Here is a 20,375-nt window from a genome sequence, read left to right on the forward strand (position 1 = left end):
CAATAGGAGAAACGCGGTCGCCTTGTTCATCCCAGCTCCATCCTTTTTCCCCCGGGGGCAGGTCCTGCCCTCGGCGGACCCTTACGCCGGCTGAGGTTTTAAATGTTTTTTTTTGCAGCCGAGGGGGGTTGGGGGGGGTCCCCCATTTACGGCGTGGCGGGGGGACCCCGGCCCTGCCGCCGAGGGAGGGAAGCCCGACACCTTTTCTTATTCCATCCTGCTTAGCATCCATTACGTCATTACTGCTCACATCTGTCAGTTTTATTTTTATCCCCTTTTTTTGCACTTGACACTTGTATTGCTTCCGAGGGAAAAATGTTTTGAAAAGTAAATTCTAAATTTGCCCACACAATTATTTATGCATGCAAAAACTTGAATGTGAGCGTACAATTAAGTTTTGAGATATAAAGAAAAGAGCACGAGCCTGGAAAGAATTCTGGAGTTTCAATCAAGACTGTGCATTAACTTGCAGCGTTATTCTGCAAACAGCCTGACCCCCCTCCCTTTCCTCCTTTGTAAAATGACGATGGTATTTCCACCTTGAGAGAATTAATTTCTCGGGGGTTCTACTGAACCCCCCAAAAACCCCGAACCACGACGTAACCGCTGCGCTTGGCCAATAATTGGAGTTAAATTTAAGTTTTTTTACAAATCGAGTGACTGAAAGCAGAAGGTTACACCGAGGCTGGATTCAAACACGAGGGGCCGGATCCTGGCAAGTTTTTTATCCGTCCTTGATGCTGTTGATCCCCGGAAAAGTCCTGAGGGGTAACAAGGCAGTGAGGTGCTCAGGGCAGGAGGGGGGATCGCTGCCACGCACAGAATTGCACGCACAAAGGATGAGTGCTACGCGGGATTATTTTTTCAGTGAGACCTAATTTTCCAATCCCACTGTGAAAAAAATTCTACTTTTTTTTTTTTTATATAGTCCGGTGCACATGTATAGCATTAAGACAGCAAATTTTGACATAAAAATAGATTTAAAAAGCGAAACATTAAAAGAAGTATTTCCTTGTTGTTCTTGCATAGGTTATAGGCAAGAAAACTTTTATGCCAAGAGAGGGTTTTTATGCTGAATTGCACAGCGCGAAATTCCAGGAACCTCATCTCAGTCACCCATTCAGGATTATCCGCACAGCAAAGCAAAGTCGATTACTAATGAAATAAAAATCTGAAACAGTTTTTAAAAATGTTTTGGAACACGTCGCTTCCAGCAGAATTGATAGGGGGGGAAACAGTAAAGGGAACAATATTTCTTATAGCTGGCTTAAAACGTAGAAGGGAAATATGGACCTGTAGGTTTTGGGAAAAAAAAATGTCGTTTAAACTTGTAAAATTGTGTTTTTTCCCGATTTGTTGACAGAACTATGGAGATGGGACTCACTATGATCATATGGCGAGCAGAGACCTTGGGTCGCATGACAATCTCTCTCCTCCCTTTGTCAATTCCAGAATACAAAGTAAGAAAGCAAATTTCCTAACTTGACCGCGTTGTTGAAAGTGGAATCAGTGAACTAGAAATAAAATTCTGCGGGCTTAAATCCCTCACCCTCCTTTTGGGGGTCGATTTATACTCGGTGTGAGGGTGGGAACGTGGATTTGTATTTTTTTTTTTTTTTTTTTAAGCTGTCATGCAATTTCAAAAATGTTTGTTGAACGGACTCTGTTTTCTTGCTGTGAGAGGGATACGACTGCAATATTTGCTGGGAGAGGTAAACGGTTGTTTCCGAAGGCTCAGCCTTTCCTTTTCAGAGAAGTGGCCGGTTGGCAGAGAAAATAAATAAGGACGTGCTCCGAACAGGACTTTTAAAGTCGAAAAGGATTTCTGAAAAGATGATAAATATCTGTTCACAAAAGGGAACAGATAAATAACCGGTGAGGGACACTGAAGCCCGTGTTTGTTTTGGAGCGCGATGGCTCGCTGCCTGCTGGGACCTGTGAGCTCCAGACTCCTGGATTTCAGGCGAGGGCAGTTGCAGCCCTTTCTGCTTTAGAGGAGTGAGATTTTGCCCAGGGCGTTTGGCAAGGACCCTCCTTCCACCCCACACCCCATGATAGAAGGTTTTGACACCCCTGAATAATCATTTAGCTCAGCAGCAAACACCAGAGCAGTATGAAGAGAGGCTATAATTATTTGTAAGTGAATGATAGCTACTTTCTTTAATTACGGTTGATAAATGAGTTTGCTTAAAGTAAATATATGATGTAAAAATATTAGTAATGCTTAGGCTTGGCCAAGATCACACCCTTCTTCTGCAGTTGTCAATGAACTAACCAAATGCTTTGCTTTAAAGGATTGAATGCGAGCCAAAAAAACCACGGAGCTGTAACTGCGATATATCATTCTTCAGCTCTAATATACGTCCCTAAAATATGCCTCGTCTTTTAATATTGGGAAATATTTGCGAGTTGTTTAACATATGGGACAATGTTGGAGCTTGTAGTCATTTGTATGTATTCACGTACAAAACATGGTTACAGCAGTTTTAAAGGGTCTCGTATAAGCCAAAAAAAGCATGGAAATTTCAACACTCCCTTCTTAACTCACGCCACGGGGCTTAGGTAGTGCGCAGAGACACTTTGCAAATAGCCCCACACTTCTGTGAAACCCACTGGGCCGCGTGGTGCTTTCTAGTTTAACCTTTAATTTGACTCTTTAGAACGTAAAAGTCTCTCTCCTCTGCCTGCCCTTGGGTTACAGAGAAATCTCCTTCCTTGTTTTTTGCCAATCTCCATGAAAATACTGGTTTTCGCCGGGGTTTAAAAAAGAGTTGTTTTATCAAAAAAAAAAAGCGGTTGCAGACACCCGGTTAAAAAGAATGATTGCACGGCTTAAGAATTAGGAGCTTTGGAACCCCTGATCTTTCCCGAAGGCCCCGCTCGTCCCCCCATCGGAGGGGTTGGCCCGGCCACCGCTCGCCCGGTCGTGGCTCCGCACGCCCCGGGGGGGCATCAACCATCACCCCCCCCCCCCTCCCCGGAGCGCCCCGCGAGGTTGTAGGGGAAGGATTTGGCCGCGTTTGGGGAATTGGAGCTGCGAAGGAGGAGCGGCGCCGTTCCTACCGGCGGAGCTGAGCAGCTCCTGACCAAGCGGTGACGTTGCGCGGGGACGCGGGCGTGCTGCCGGGGCCCTCGCCTGCCTCCCGCAAGAAGCCCCGGCGTATTGCACCCGCGCTGGAATTGCATTCCCTCGAGAATTCCGAACGGACTTCTTGATTTCTCCTTTTGGGGGGGGGGGGGGGGGCAGCCCTTTGCTCCCCAGTTTGACTCGGCTCCCGGGCGCGGGGGCGTTAGTGCCGGAGGAGGAGGAGGTGGGGCACGTTTCAAACGCCTTAGCCGGGAGATTGCCGTGGCCAGGAGGTCGGTGTCTGTGCCGTGTGGGAACGCAAACCCTTCACCAGCACCAGGACGGGCGCTGCGGTTACTGACCCCGTGTCTCTGGTTACTAACTCCTTAGCTGTAGTTACTAACCCAGCGTCTGTAGTTACTAACTCCTTATCTGTAGTTACTAACCCCGTGTCTCTGGTTACTAACTCCTTAGCTGTGGTTACTAACCCAGCGTCTGTAGTTACTAACCCCACGTCTGTGGTTACTAACTCCTTATCTGTAGTTACTAACCCTGCATCTGTAGTTACTAACCCCACGTCTGTGGTTACTAGCCCCACGTCTGTGGTTACTAGCCCCACGTCTGTGGTTACTAACCCCGCGTCTGTGGTTACTAACCCCGCGTCTGTGGTTACTAACCCCACGTCTGTGGTTACTAGCCCCACATCAGTGGTTACTAACCCCGCATCTGCGGTTACTAACCCCACATCTGTAGTTACTAACCCCACATCTGTGGTTACTAACCCCGCATCTGTAGTTACTAACCCCGCATCTGTAGTTACTAACCCCACATCTGCGGTTACTAACCCCACGTCTGCAGTTACTAACCCCACATCAGTGGTTACTAACCCCACATCAGTGGTTACTGACCCCACATCAGTGGTTACTAACCCCACGTCTGTGGTTACTAACCCCACGTCTGTGGTTACTAACCCCACATCAGTGGTTACTAACCCCACATCAGTGGTTACTAACCCCACGTCTGTAGTTACTAACCCCACGTCTGCAGTTACTAACCCCAGATCTGTAGTTACTAACCCCACATCTGCGGTTACTAACCCCACGTCTGCAGTTACTAACCCCACATCAGTTGTTACTAACCCCACATCAGTGGTTACTGACCCCGCATCAGTTGTTACTGTTACGCCGGCGGTCAGTGCTGGTCTATCAGTTGTGATTTTAGGAGAAATTTAAATCCTGTGGTGACGAACAACGCGCAGACCCGTTTACTGGGACGGAGGCTGCCAGCTCCCCACTCCTGTTACTCCACGTGTATTTTAGCATTTCCCTTTTCCCCAAAGGTCTTTGGACATCCCCAAGGGAAAGGTCTCTGGAAACGCTGGGGTTAAGCAGCTGGCACCTGCAGAGCCACACTAGTTTTTTTTTTTTTTTTTCCATGCTCCTCTTGACAACTGATAAAGAGTCTGACAACCATCCAGCTTGATCTGGTTTTATACTGGTGTATATCGTTGGCTTGGATGGAGTCGCTCCTGATTTGAGGTGGTTTTCCAAGCAAGGAAGACTTCGTTGTTACTGGGGATAGGTTTTACCAAACTCCTATCTGTGAGCCGCAAACGTTTGCTTGAACGAGGGCTTATATTGTATTTTATTTTTTCAACTACTCGTTTTTAAACCCCATTTTTAGGTGGCCAGTGTCTAACGGGGAAGCCTGTACGCGAGGCTTTGGAGCAAGCCCGGAGGAGAAGTCGCAGCGCTTGCGTGCCTTAGCTCCTCAACCCACTGCTCCCGTAGCCAAACACAGCTTGCTTTGTGTGTATCTGGAGTGCCCCTAGCCTGCTAGGTATTTTTTTGTTTTCTTAAAAGTATCTGAAGAGTGGGTTTTTGACCCGGCGGCAAAAAAATACGTGGGCAGATAACCGCGACGGGTATGGCCCGTCGCGTGACGCTTCTCGTCGCATTTCCAGGGGTGCTCTTTGGGAATGTCTCTTATCCTACTACTTGGCCTATCGTGCTAGTACATCCAACCCTTTACCAACGTACAGCAACTTGCTTCTAAACCCCCTGTAGCTTAATGGAGCATTTCACTGCAAGGATTAGATTGAGGTTTCAGGCGCTGCTGAAGAAAGCTGCTGGCTTATGTGGTGACCTTTGAGTCTCATCTGGGTTCGTGGTTGATATTTTGATTTGGTTACTGTGGTCATATTGTGACAGCTGCCGGTTCATTATAATTCAGTTCCTCTCCTCCCTTTGCCTACCAGGAATATTTCGGTTTGCGTCGCTTCAAAGTGCTGTAACCAGCCTGAATTTAACCCGGCACGCTGCACAAGGTGAAGCGTTGTGAACCAGCCGCCGGCCGGGCGCTCGCAGCGGAGGGCGTGGGAGGGAGAACCTCGCTGGAGGAGAAAACTTCCCCAGAGCTTTACAACGCTGGTTTAACCCAGTTTGCTGAACGTAGTAAAAATGAGAACAGGAAAAGGATCAAAAGCGTTTTTCTTATTTTGTTGCACGGTCAGTTCTGTGTACTCCTCCCCCCCCCCCGCCTGGAATATTTCTGGTGTTCACCGTGGTGATTTTCTATGTCTTACTGAAAAAATTCCTACGCTGCTAACTAGAAGACAGTATTTAATTTCTGCCGTTGCTTTGAGACTCTTAAAAGGACACGCGGTCACCGAATGTAAATCTCTTCACAGTTGTAGGAGTTGGTCGGTGATCTAGTAGGTGAAGACAAAAATCTTTCCCTTGTGTTTATTTTCTCTTTCCGGGGCTAAACACAAAGCGAAGAGCAGATACAAGGACTTGCTCATACTTCCCTCCCCGTTGTCTGCTTCAGACCAACGCTGCGTTGCGTCGGGCCGTGCTCTTGCACGTCCCCTTGCCTGATGTGCTTTTGGGAGGGCCGGCACGCGCGTTTGCCAGAGACTGGCCCTCGTATCGCAAAATGAATATTTTTTCCCCTCTTCCTTTTACAAATCTCCAAGTCCTGTTTTTCCTCTTAGCGTTGTGGCTTCGGAGAAGGTGTTTTTTTCTCCCGGTCGGAGTGGCCGAGCGGCACCGAGTGGCTCCTGGCAAGTTGATTAAAGTCTTGGTGCTCCGGCGTGCCTCCCTATTTATCTGTCTGAAGAACACACGCTATATATTTTGCAGGGATATTGTGAAATGTGAGGGATTACTGTCTGGAAAACATCCTGAGTTCCTTGGATACTCCGTATACGTGCCAATTTTTAATATTATTTTTAATGCTACGATAGCACTTGTCTCCGTATGAATATTGCCGTGGCGTTTGCTTTTAATCCCTACAGCTTTGATTCTGTTACTGTTATTATAAGTAGAACTGGAATTTTTGCAGATTAGTTAAGTTTACCCAACACAGCATTATAAGGCCTTGCTTTCAATTGCTAAACTATAAACATTTGGGAAGAAATTTTCCATGCTGTGTATCTGACTCAGCCTGATTATTATTTTTTTAACCTTCTGCAGAAATGATTTCAACATTTCCTAAAATGAGATTACATTTCATCCTGGCAGATTTTTGATTTTCTCAGTTAGTGTCTGGCACATCACGAGCATTAATTCTTTTTCACACCGCCTCTGTTATGTCAGGTGGCTTCGGTTCCCGTTTTGCAGCTGGAGAAGTGAAGGTACGTGAGGGACCGAGGGGGGAAATGGGAAAAACTGCCCAGTAATTTTCGAGTTGTAAATTTGAAATGCAAAAAGGTTTGATGGTCTCTCAGTTCTTGGGTTCAGGAGCACCCAAAGATGCCCCCACTTGGGGAAGTCGGGGTTGTGATGCTTCGTAGGAGTCATCCCCGTTATGGGAACACACACTCAGTAGCCACTTAGTTGCCTTAGTAGTGTCTGCTGTTTTTTTTTTGTTTTTATTGTTTCCTAAAGCCTTTTCAGGGCAATACAGTATGAAGGAGCCTGGCAAGTTCTGGTGGATAAAAAAGAAGGAAATGACTATTCTATTTGGAAAAAAAAAGTAACTTTTATGTGATATACAGAAAGAAACACGTGACAGTTTTTTTAAAAAGCGGTCAAAGGTGAATTTTCAGGAATCAGAACTGTGTTTTCCAGAACAGCCTGTGTCTGTCTGACTAGCTAAAGCGGAGTTTTAACAACAGAAAATCTGGTTGCAACAACTAAAAAGGTCAGGAAGGACCTTCGGAAACCAAACGACTGGAAATCCCGGGCTCCAGTTTTCACGTCTAATATTTTACCTCGGTGCAGCCGACGCGACCCAGCACCTCCAGTTTTCGGAGAGGTCACTGGCTGGGCGAGGCGGGGCCGGGGAGGGGAGAGCATCATCTCAAGGGGTGCTCTCCCAACCGCCAAGCAACCAGCTATTCCCCAACCAGGAGGAAAATGTTAGGGGCGATCTGCCCAGCCTCATTTCCCCCCTGGAAATGAGGCTGTTTGGGGTGGATGAAGCTCCAGTCTGGCTGGGGAGAGCAGCTAGGTGCTGATAGCCCAGTATCAAGCAGGATGACTGCCACGTCCCCAAAGGATGCTCAGCTATGGGATGGCGGGACTTACAAGGTCTTGCAATCCTGTAGTTGCGGATGGAAAAGGTTCTTGGGGCTGCGAGCAGCCTTGGGATTTCTAGAAATCCCAACTCTGGCTTGGGGAAGACGGGTCCCACCGTGCAGGACCTGCTTCCCACGCTTGCAGCATTTTTTCCCCAGGGGTGGTGGGAAGGTGAGGGAAAGGGCTGAAAACCTGAATTCAGCTGCCAAGTTGGAGCTCGTTGGGCGTGTCGTGGCTCTGAATCTGCATCTGGCATCTCATTTTTTTTTTTTTTGGGGGGGGGGGGTGTCTGTGTTTTTATTCGCCGCTGAACTCCCCTTACGAGCGCTCGGTGGATATACGTGCCCGCCCACCTAACTTTTGCTCTTCCCATCTCTCTGTGAGGGCTGAAGGGAAGAGCTGAGGCAGGGCTTCCAACTTAAACCCAGGAAAAGTAATCTGCCAAACCTAGAATTGTTTCACCAACCCAAACCCCTCGTTTTCCATCTCTCCAAACTTGAAAAAGAGCGCTAATCTGGGCTGCCTTGCATGTTCTGAGAGCAGGGCTGTAAATGCATCTCTAAGAACTGAATTACAAAACAGCAAATGATTTCAGACGTGATCTATTCTGCTCTTTAATGGACACCTACCTAAATTTACCTCTGAGTTAAGGCTCCTGTGTTCCTCCCTCCCCTTACCCGGGAACAGCTGGGCAGGATTTCTTCCAGCCTTTTTTTCTCCATTCATTTTAGTGGTTTCTGCACAGCAAAGGAGAACCGTTTCTGGATAACCCTGAGCAAGGGTTTGAGTTTAACTAAGCAGGGTGTCAAGGCTGAGACCTGAGGAGCTTAGATGCAGCACTTTAGCTTTCTAAGATAACCACAACAAAAATCACACGATTTACTGTCAGCCGAGGCCTTGAAAAATGCCTTAAAAATGCTTTGTAGAAGGTGCTGGCTCATGGATCCCTTCTTGTCGTGGAATGTCCCTGCTGTTTCTTTTCCCTCGCTTTGCCTCTGAACCAAACTAACAGGAAGAAATCTGTGCTGGAATGCATTTTGTAGATACAGATATCAATACGTTACAGTTCCCAATCAAGAGTTAATATGTTTTGCAGGGAGTCAATCTTGCAAGCGCTGCCAGTCAGGATTCTGAGCTGCAGCATTCAGCCTCTCGTAGGGTCCTGAAGAAAAGAAATTACAAGGACATTTCCATTTATTTGGGGGACGAGCAGCAGATGTATAAATAGAAACTGTAGACGGTGGCAATTAATGTCTGCATACCGAGCAAAGAATTGAAATATTATTTTGTACTACATAGTTTTCAGTGAAGTTTACATTCCATTGTGTTTTGTTCTTAAACAAGCCCAAGCATTTTTAATAAGTTATTTTGTGCGACAGTTGTATTCTGCGTAGCACAGCCTAAACGAAAGCTGTGTGAAAAATTTACACTGAACTGCAAATGTATTTGATCTGTATTTGGAGTACAAATTGGAAGTTTGCAAAATACTGCCTTGAAGTTATCTTCCTTGGAGGCAGCAAGGAATGTCCTTCTCCTCATAATCCAGCCCTGTGACCTTCTGCAGGCCTGGAGGTTTTCGAGCCTGCCCTCGGGGTGGCCCTGGAGCAGGAATCACATTGTGAAACGTGGAGTTACTGAATTAAAGCCACGCAACGTGGGCAGGTTTTGGGTAATTTCTGCACCGGGGCTGGCTCAGAAACCTCCATCGGGCTTCTCCCTACCCATAGCTGGGTTCCAAGCTCTGGGTTTATCTGTCTGAGACTTTTTTTTTTTTTTTTTTTTTTCCCCCCCCTGCATTGCAAGCACATTAATAGAGAAACAGCTTTGAAAGGAACATCCAGAAGGTGCTTTAATGGTTAATGAGCTTCTGCCCTTTATACCGATGAACGTAGTTTGTCTTTCAAATAAGCATTTGCTGCTGTTCTCCAGCTGAGCTGATATTAGTGGCAGAGGGAATTTGAGCTCACACCTGTTTGAGCATTAAAAGAAACCTCTGAGTGACTTCCTTAAAATATTCATAGGGAGGGAAAAATTCAATTTCTAGAAAACCGTACCCCACCAGGAAAACCATTGATAGGCCTTTATCTATTTATTTATTTATTAAAAAAAAAAAAAAAAAAACAAAACAAAACCAACTCAAAAAAACAACCACCAAAAAACCCCCCCGGGTTTGCAAATTAGCTACAATCTTCTTGTTTTCCCCGAGTTGTTTGCAGTCACCTCAGTGAACATACACCTAAAGGTAGCGGCGTGCTTCTGGGGGACGCGACTGGCCGGGATGTGGAATAGATTGGCATTACAGCTGGAAAGTATACATGTGGGAAAATCTGTGAAACAAAACAAATTTGGTGAATTACTAGGTCATTTACAGAGCCGCTCCAGTTATGGTCCGTTAAACAGGGAAAAACAATGGTTTTGTTATGCTCCCTAGTTAAGGCACAGAATGTGTAAAACAATGCCGAGTTAGCTGGATAATTAATAATCATTTTGAGCCCCTACATACCTTAAGCCTGAACTTTGCGGTGTGTAGAGCTGTTGAATCGAATAAGACGGCAGGGAAAGCAGCTCAACTTATTTTGTTAGGTCTTGATGTATTCTCCTCCCAGAAAAAAAATACATAAAGCTGCAAGCGCTGGGCTCAGAGGTGGCGGAACCTTAACGCCGGGCTCCGGTCGAGCTTAGCCCCAGGCAGAGATTTGGCTGCTCGTTGTTGGGCAAAACTAACTGCCCTCTACGTTTCTGGACCTGATTCTTCTGTGGCTTTTCTCTCTAAGGACATGTCCAGGAGAGAAAATGATGGTTGCTTTCTGCAAGAGGACGTGCTGGTCTGGAAGCAAAAAATTCATTTTTAGTGTAGTAGTTAAATTTTTAATTCTCCTTCTCAAGACTGCTTCTGACAGATTCTGTGACGACTTCTCTGTTCTCGTCCCCAGCCTTCAGCCTCTAGTACTGCTCTGGATTTAGCACATTTGGTCAGATGCACAGAATCTACAAAATCAAATATAAACCAGTTCCAATGAAAATGATAAAAAGGGTATGACAGGAGGGTACGGTAATTCTCTACAGCATCCTGCCAATAGATACATCTTGCCATATGGTCTGAATTAAGGACAGCACCAGTTCTCACACTATACAAGGCTGATGGTATACTAGGGCCGTGCTTTGATCCTTGTACCATGTGAAATAAAAAGATATGGAGCATGCATTTAACAGGAACCATCAGTACTTTAATTAGATTATATTTCTTTTTAACTAAAATCAGAGTAGTCCGTTACATTGCTTGAGTCTGCAAACTTTTACTATGTGATTGTGGTCTTCAGCACATTCAGTAGTTCTAAAAAGAGTGCGGAATGAGAAGTGATGGGGCAGGATATTCTGGGAACCAACATGCTGACTAAATGTGATAAAGACGAAATTAGGCCAATATTAAAGAGAGTAGCATTGTGTGTGTGTGTGTGTGTATGCGTATGAATTATCTGGAAAAAGCAATTTTCATTATTTCTTGGAGGAGGAAGCTATGTAAACAGATCAGCAAGAATTTAGTTACTGGCATTTTGAATTTGTTGTTTAAATACCTTTTAATTATGATACCTGTATCAACTAGTTTGTATCCTTTCCACTATTTATATTTTCATTTTCATATGTCACCAGAATTGAAGATGCCTGATTCTGGTTCACACCGTCAGCAAATTTTGGTTTTCCAAATGCGCCTTCTAGGAGAATATTTTTTTTCCCTTCTTAAATTCTAACTTTTGTGTAAATCTCGTAGCCAGCTGCTTGATTCCAAAGCCAGTTTTGGCCAAGATTATAAATCTCCCATGGTACGTGGAGCAGCACCCAGAAGGGAACAGAAAATCTGGAGAGAGATCTTGTTTTAGGAACTATTAGATGGCGAAGTTTGCAGGTGTCAGTAGAAGTTGGCTCCATGGCTGTAATCTGCTTAATCGTTCTTTATTTTGACTCGCAAGACAACCCAAAACAAAAATAGGGAGGAAAGCAGAAACGGGAGAAAATGAGTGAAACTTTGGAGGAACTGCTGTTGACTGAGCGTTAAAGTGGGCTTAAGGCCAAGGCAATAGTCGTAATAATTTTTTAAAGCACTAAATTACCTGCTGATAGTAGGGTGAGGTGTGCGAACGGAGCAGCTGTTATATTCTGAGTGTAGCTCACATTTAGCTTTGCATATTCCCCGTTTTCACAGGGACTGGAAAGATGATGCCATGTAAATACACAACGTCAAGGGGAATCGGTACCTACTGAAAAATAAGTGTAGCGAGTACATTCTACACAGCCATGCTAAGAATAAATAATACGATGAAAAGCATACTAACATCCTAATGTAGAAGAACTAGCACAGCACAAAGTAATCGTAAGAAAGGAAGGCGAGAATATAAGATGTAAAACATCAAGTTCAAAGAATGTGTGGAATGAGGTTCAGTGTTAAAAAATAATCTGAAAGCAAAGAGAGGAAGAAAGGACCAACTGTACATGAGGTTAAGATAAATAATCATGAAAGATTATTGCAATGCATAAAGAAGGGGAGGTCAGTAAAGTAGATTTTAGGACCTCTTAGAGATGGAAAGGGTAATTTATTGACAGATGATGTAGACACTGCTAAAAAATAAATGGATTTTTCGCCTCAGTGTTCACAAAAGAGGATGGGGAACAGATGCCAGAATCAGATATAAATTTCCCAGGAGAGAGGCAAGAAATATTGAAGGAAATAGGGATTATTCCAGAATGGGTGATCACACGGTGGGTGAGAACATCAGTAGATGGATTAAACTCCATAGAGGAGCAATCACAGAATTCTTAAATAAGGAAAGAGAAAGGACTGTTTTATGTTCATGGGGAAAAAAAACCCAACTCCCCTTCCAGTCCTTAGTGTCCTCAGCTGTCCACAGAGATAACCATGAGGGGACCTCTGTGTTTCACCATAGCAGCACGATGCTTTTGTCCCATAAGGACTTCATCGACAAGTTTTGGCTGTGACTCCCTGTTTTAGTTATTTAAAATAATTCTAAGTACTTCAAGTAGATTTTCCAGTGAGGAGTCCGGTCTCTACAAAACGTACAATCCAGTATGGAAGGGCGACTGAACTCAGGGCCGTCCGTAAGCAATAACTCAGTTGGGTCAGGAGGAAATTTTCTTTGAGGGAACCATCGCCGGTCAACAAAAATAGGGGAGGCGTTTCCACGTGGTCCCTGCCGAGCGGTGTGTTCTGCCTCCTCACAGAAAATCCCTGACATCTTTGAGTTCTGCCAGAATGAACACACTCTTCATCTGACGGGAAGGTTGGTATTGCGTGGTGTGATGTTTGCGTTGGAAGGCGAGATACTTCAGGTCATGCATCTGGAATGTTTTCATCTCGGCGATCTGTAGGAGTGTATAAGCCCGGGCCATATACGCCTCAGTTCTGCTATTGCATTTACTCTTGGGTTCAACGTTGACACTCAGCCAATCTGGACCTGGGTCTGTGAAGAACTAATATCCAAAGTTTTGATGCTCTTCCGAGTCATTTCGTGGTCTAGAAGAATCATATTCTTGCTGGCAGAGTCTTCAGTGTATGAACTTGAGTGAGCTTCACGCTTTTACGTACGACTGAAATGTTCGGTGTACCAATGGAGTTTCATCTTAGTCATCTTGCCAGTCTCATCTTCGAGTCTCGTGTTTCTTCAGAGGCATTTTTCCTTTCACAAATTGGATATCAAAGGTTCTCGTGCCTCTCCCCAGTCCAGATCCATTAGTTTCTTGTACTCGTTAGGTTTGGCTGTCTTCACAAGACCATTTAGCACTGAAGCTGAGGGCAAAATGAGATGCTTGATTTCCATTCAACAGACAAACGTGAAGACTGAGGGAGGGAACAGGTAGAATATTTAACACAGAGCTAAGCTCTTGCCAGGGCTGCAGACTTAAGGCTTGTTGTCTTCCGCAGCGTATGCGTTCGAAGAACGTCAATTAAAATTTACCAATATTTGGTGGATTGTGGAAAAAAAAAGCAGTGCAAACTGAAACTGCACTTAGGTAGTCCATCTGGCGGAGGAGATCTTTAACATTTGGATACCAAGCTGATTCAGCAAAACACTTTATTTTTAAAACCTTGCAATACTTTAGAAATAGAACCCAGATCAAACAAAATTTCACATCCCCCAGGCAGAAGTTTCTCTCCAATACTTTGGTAGCTTTTGCAGAAGACCAAACCCTTTCTTCTGTCCCCTGAGGTGGGGTCTTACCCTCTTCCCAAATGCAGCTGCCAGCAGAATTTCTCATCTCTGCAGCTGCAGGGCAAACGTTCCAGCAGAGAGGCAGCGCTGCCTTCGTCTCATCATCCTCCCTTGACCTACAGCCTGGAAATGTGCTTTTGTTTTTGCTGGTCATCCCGAGGAGACCCACCTTCTGGTACCTTCACCCATCCTCTTTGGTAACATCGGGGGTGATGAAGGCTAATGTTGAAGAAATGACAGTATGTCTGCTAGGCCGATGGGTTTCCTGAAACTGCTGACTAAATTTAACTTGACCTTCCTTTTAAGGATCTTCTCCAAAGGTTCCGCTGGAAAAATAAAATACCTCGTAGATGCACTCTAACTTGGATAATACTTTGTGATGCCTGCTTACCATGGCGGGAGAATTCTTTGGCTTCAGTAGCCTTCTATTACACCACCAGCCTCTGAAATAACATCTCTTGGGATGCAAGGGCTTGCAGAGGAACCTCTGAATTCCGATTAATTCACTCCTAATCCCTGTTTTGGGGGTGGAAACACCCAAATGCAAGCAAAGGCTGAGCCTGTAGCCCTCCGCTTGGCTGTGTTTAAATTCTTAGAGCTCCCTGCCACTCTTCCTGGTCCCAACCAAATAACATCCTTGTTGCTCAGTTTAGTCAGCGTCCTAAATCCTCTTAATACAGCCCTAGTTTTCTATTGACAGAAATTCCAGAAATTCAAGAGCTTTCCAAGCGCGAATGGCTACAGAAAGAAGTCACATGTAAAATTTGTCCTTTTTCTTGCAGAGCGCACCCAGGTGACGTTGACTTACGGGCGTTCGCTGGCGGATGAGTTTTGTTACAGAGGCACTTTGGCTTTTTGTTGTTCATATAAAACTCATCTCTCCGTGCCCACAAGCAAAACCCTCCATATGTAGAGCACACCCAGAGTTCCAGCCATCTTAACATATATTCTGTGCCTTTTTTGTTGTGGTTGGATTCAAGGCACCGGAGCTCCGGCCTTTGCATCTTTGAGCTTCTCTCAAGTACGTTTTGAAAATTCACCTGCGATTCACTGTTGAATCGTTTCTGCTTTTCTGCAGACCGGAGCAAGAGACTTTCATCACCTCCAGAGCACTTGGCTTACTCACGCAGAATCTGCTTGTTTTTAGGTCAACCTGGGGAGTTCCCTTCCTGCCCCCCCCTTTCTGGTGGGAAGCCAGGTGGAGTGGCAGAGCAGCGAGGCAATAGTGAGGATCTGTTTGGGAGGCTTATAAACGCTAGCGAAGCATGGCAGACTGCACTGTGTCTTGTTTAACTCGATCATTTAAATAGCCAGTCCTTCTCAGTGCGTTTTGTTTGACTAGGTTTCACCTCTTTGTATGGCAGAACGAGTCTTTGTCTAACTTTGATATTTTTTTTTTACATGTGAAATGGTTTTGATCACATTATATGGAGCTGTCATCACACCCCGAACAGTTGCAATTGCAGCGCCTGCTCATGTGGTGCACACCTGTAACATGTTGGGAACGGACTTGGCTTTGAAGCTAGACTTGTTCTCTCATAAGAGTCCACATATTTCTTCCATCATGTAATGAGATTTGCTGATGATACAAAACTGAGGGGAGCAAGCTGCACTTAAAAGAGAGGCAATATAAAATACAGCTTTGGCCACAGTCCTGCAGTTGGAGGAGTCCTGCCACAGTGCAGAGCCCTGGTGACTTGAACACAGCTCTATGTAGTAATAAAAATCCGCTTGCGAGTTCCTATTGCTGTCGTTTATTTGTTGTAAGGCCTTCAAGGTTTTTCAAAGGCAGAGTAAAAGAATTACTTAAAGGTAGAGGGGTGAGCGAAAGCAAAAGGGGAGGAAAGGAAAGATGCGCTGGTGGAAGTACTTGGAGAGAGCTGTTAGTTCAGAGATGCAGTGAGATGATTCTGGATGTCCAGACGTGGCATGCGGATGTCCCTCTTCTCCTAATCGGAGGTGGAGAGCAGCCAGCCACACGAGGAACAAGGCTGATGTGGGATCTTAGGAGGTTTTAAAAATACAAAAAGGACTTTTCTGATTCGGCTGCTGAGATGAATAAGGAGGGAAAGAGGCTCACGTGAGCCTGCTGCATGAAACGGAAGGGCAACTCGGCTGAGCGCCGAAGTGGACGGGAACCTGGGTTCAGCGTTTGTGGCTGGGGCCGGGAAATGTGGCCAATCCAGCAGCAGAGCTAAAGAGCAAACTCTCGTCGGGGGGGCTAAAGAGCAAACTCTCGTCGGGGGGGGCGGTTCCCGTTCGGCGGAACGGGGCCGCAAGGTGAGGCCCTTCCGTGTTCTGGAGAGGCTCGTGTTGCTCTTTCATGGGGAGAGACAGAGCCGAGGGCTGATGGAAACCAGCGCATTGAAACCTTCCCCCAAATCCAAACCAGGTTTGTTTTTACTTTTGGGGGTTTCTTTCCTCCGCCAGCCCCGAAGCTAATGGTCTGAGATTCATGAGCAAAGGTTGAATAAAAGTCAAAGGAAACTATCTTGGCACTTTATAAGGGATGAGTGAGGCCACATCCGTAATCCTGTGCACAGTTCTTGTCACCTTATTATTAGAGCTGTGTAAATCTGGCAAGGATTTGTATTTGCCAAATATACCTCTGGCCTAGATTTGGGCTTATATTTGGAATTCAGGCCAGTTTTAACGCCTGTGCAGTTTGTAATTTTTGCCAGTTTTAAGCAAAATAACAGGAAAGAGGATAATGAAGGACAGAGGAGTCAGGAAAGCAGAAAACTAAGAAAGGAAGGAACTAGAAAAAGAGAAGAAAAAAAGGACAACGGCATACGGAGCGCATTCCTTCTTTTCTACTTTCTCCACAGCCCTTCTTTAACATATCCTCTCTATTTTTTTTTTTTTTTCCCCTTTCATGCTTCATTTTTGCTCTCTCAGAACTTAGAAGACTTAAATAAATTCAGCCACTCTTTTCTGCTCTGCTTCTGCTCTCACATTTGTCGTTTAACTTGCAAACTTCTCCCTTAACCTCTCTCTCAGAAATTCCACCCCCCGCAATCTTAATTTCTTTTCCTGTGTCCCCGGAGTCCCTTGGTGGACGCGCCGGCTGTGAACATTTTCCTGGTCTGCACATCTTCTCCTGGTGCCCAGGCGCTTTGATTAGAATTTGAAGGATTGAAAAGTATTGCACTCGCAGTCACAAAATAAGCCCGGCCGACGTGCTGGTGAGGTCGATAGATATTCTTTGCTGATGTTATCTCATCCGGTACGTAGGTTAGGGAAAACAGCTCCACTCCCTGAAAAGCCCCGTGTGACTTTCCCTCTGAAGGTCTCCGTGCTGTGTTGGCAGGGTGAGAGTGTAGGAGTTGCTTTCCCCGCGGGTTGGCCAATTCTGGGGGGAATGGTCCGAGCGGATTTTGCTAAATTAAGGCTGGAGAAGCTGTGGCTTGCCCAGAGTCAACAGGAGAGTCAAAGGCAGAACTGGAAGCAAACCCAGTAACGAGGTGCGAGAAGCCCAGATTCCAGCTGTAGATCATACCGGCCCCCTGCTTCAATTGGCGATTTTACGTTATTGGGAGCTTAGAATTTTAACTGGAGGCCCTTAAATTGCAGGTTTTAAGTACAGTATGAACGTGCTGCTCCTCCTCTGTCTTGCTGGCTGTCACCGCTCGCCCACGAGACCCCAGCAGAGTCAAGCGCTCGGGGTTGGGTCTTCACCTTCCTGCAACCTTATCCTGGGTCGGTGGTGGAGGGACGGGGCTGGAGCCCCTGCCTCCAGGTGTGGGCGTGCAAAGAACCCACGGCCGTGCGGGTTTTCGTTAAGAGATAATTATCTACCTCATAGGGTTGCATTGGATGGGTGGAGCCCGTTTCTTGCCTTGCTTGGTCGCCGCCTTCCGTGATGATTCAGTGCTTATTAACGCATCCAGAGTTGGACGTGGCGTAGGAATAATACAGGAATATAGAAGGTGGCACGGCGAGGAGCCTTGACTTTGCAAACTCCCTCGCTTAGGGCAGGGGAGAGGCAGGTTTGCCTCCTGCAGAGAGGATGGGATTGCAGAGGGTCCCTTCTGAAGGTTGGGGGGAGCGTTGTGAGGCTGTTTGATCTAGTGATAAATACGAAACTGGTCACAAGCCTGGAGTTGAGCAAAGGCCAGATACGAAAGGAATTACACGCAGAAGTTCTCATACGGGGAAAATAATATAGGGACGCGTTAACGGCCAGCACTAGAACCAGATAATACCAGAAGGCAAAACCAGAAATGTGTCAGTATTTGGAATAAATGTCCCGGTTAATGGGTTGGTCACAAACAGAAACTGACCTTTTTTTTTTTTTTTTTTGATTACATCCTGAAATTTCTTCTCTTTTACACACCCTGGCCTCGCGCTCGCTGTACCACTCCATACGGGCTCCGAGCAAGTCCTGCGGACAAGAGCAGAGAGGGGTGGTGTATTTTTCTTGAAAAATCCTATCTTTGGCTCTCCCCCGCGTGTTTTTGTGCCTCTGCGCTTCCTTCTTCGGAGGCACGTGGAAAACTGCTAGGATTTCATAACTGTTTGACAACATCTGAACTTGCAAGACTCCCTTGCCCTCCCTTGCCAGTTTGCATTTTATCGGTGTTAAAAGCTTTGCTTCTCCCCTGCCCCTAACCTCCTCCAGTCCTGCCAGAATACGACGTGTAACCTAGTACGCTCCTCTCGGCAGCTTTGGCATGAAGCTCGTAAAGAAAATCAAGCTCCAGGAATAAAGCAGATATTTCCCATCCCTGGGTAGCCGAAGCAGCAGGAGGTGCACCGCGGCATGGACTGGCTCTGTGGCAGCGACCGATCATTATTTTTCAGGTTTTGAGATTTTACCTGTTGTGCTTAGTGTAACAAAAGAAATGAAATCTCTAATTATACCGAAAGGGGGAGGAGATGGTGTTGTAGTGCCTTTGATCTGGAGCTAGAATAGGCTCAGCTTTTGGAAATTTAATTTGAAAGAATTCAACATACACATCTGCTTTTGGTACTGCAATTTCTTTTGAGCCAAAAAATAGAAATTTATTAATGCAAATGTGTGGATTCTGTTTGTCGGAAGAGAAGGAAGCCCGTGCAAAGCCTAAGCTGACTCTTTTTATTTATAGCACTAGAAAATCTTAATAGTTATGATGGGTGCTAGCGTTACGGAGTTTATAGGCAAAGTTTTGTGTGAGCAAGCAGACAGCATAAAACGGTAGGATCCTTCTGGGAGTGTACAGATTTCTGGGAAATATAATGTGTGAGCATTTTCAAGGTACTAATGAAAAGAATGGGGTGAGGGGTGGAAATTCTCTCAATAAGCAGTTTAACAACAACAAAACAAGCGTGTCATAAAACCGCTCCGTGAGCTCGCCTGGGGTGGGAGATGGAAGGAGCCCGCGCTGCCCGCGAGGAAGCGGAGGGTTTCTTTCAGTTGCTTTGCTGATGCCCAGCGTGCTGGAAAATTAGTTGTGCCTCGTCAATTGAACGTGATCCAAACTTCAAGGTAGATACTTTCAAAACATTACTTTAGAGCCGCGACTTGTGTTTTTCAGGGCTTTGCGTAAAAACCGAGAAGAGACACGTTGGACAGAAAAGCGTGCGGGAGATATACTTTGGCTCTAGTAGATGTTCCATCAGAATTTCCCCTATGCACCTTTTTTTCCTATTCCTTGTCAAAACCTGCCAAACAGGAGCTTGGTCACTATCTGAAATAACACCATATAAATGAAAACGTATATCTTAAAGCATATGTAAAAAAGCCCTGATCATCCTGCGTGACAGCAGAGAGCTAAAAGAAACCTCTGAAAGGTTTTGTTTGTTTATTTTTGAATTAACCTGTTTTCATGCCTTGTGACTGGAATGTAGTTCAGATTTGAAACAAAATTCTTCCCTGGGCAAGACCTTTCATCAGGTGAGTGCCTCTGGGACAACATCTTTCAGATCTACACGGTCAAATAAGATGACCAGCTTTAGCTTGCTTTCAAGAACTGGACGTTTTTCTCTCAGCCGCCTTTATTTCTTCCTTGTGTCCTTTCAGAAATTGCACCTTCCTTCGTATTATTAATGCAGCAAGGTTCAGGCTGCTGCAGTTCAGACAGGTTATAAAGGATTGGCAAATTCTCTCCCAACAATGGGGGAGGCGGAAAAAAAGAAAAACTCTTTTTGTTTCACGTGGTGTAGCTGTAGGTTTGCTCACAGGAGTTTCTGGGTGGGGAGCAGGTATCGCCGCGGGGCGAGAGTTCACTGGTCGACACTGGGATGGGGCCCATTTACCCAAATCATCGGATGGCACCGGGGTTTTGATACTTCATCTTTTTTTTTCCCTGCCCTCACACATTAAAAAAAAAAAAAACCAAACAGCTTTCTCCCAGTTGGTTTGACAAACCCAAGTGGTCTTTCTTCCCTCTTTCTGGCCGCCCAGGTGACGTGCTGGGATTTCTTCTCAGTTTTTGCTGGGGTGGCTTTGCGGCGTGCTGGGCCGATGCCGTTTGGGTCGTGACTGGAATTCCTTCTCCTGCCCTCCAGTTGGAAGGCGACGTGTTCCCTAAGCTCTCCCCACCGTTGCTGCTTGGGTAGAATAAGTTAAAACAGCTCCTT

The 20,375-nt window shown here is 45.7% G+C and overlaps 1 protein-coding gene across 9 annotated transcripts in view; it reads left to right on the forward strand.

The window, feature by feature from the left end:
• The window catches only part of TCF4 (transcription factor 4), a 235,246-nt gene that overhangs the window by 76,741 nt on the left and 138,130 nt on the right, over positions 1–20,375 (forward strand). For all 9 annotated transcript variants that reach the window (XM_042804610.1, XM_042804608.1, XM_042804605.1 and 6 more), the window contains one exon: positions 1,364–1,460. In XM_042804610.1, coding sequence (XP_042660544.1) covers positions 1,364–1,460 — 97 coding nt within the window. The remainder of the gene's footprint in view (positions 1–1,363; positions 1,461–20,375) is intronic.

The sequence above is a fragment of the Tyto alba genome, unplaced genomic scaffold (assembly GCF_018691265.1).
Source record: "Tyto alba isolate M040663 unplaced genomic scaffold, T.alba_DEE_v4.0 Super-Scaffold_42, whole genome shotgun sequence".
NCBI lineage: Eukaryota > Metazoa > Chordata > Aves > Strigiformes > Tytonidae > Tyto > Tyto alba.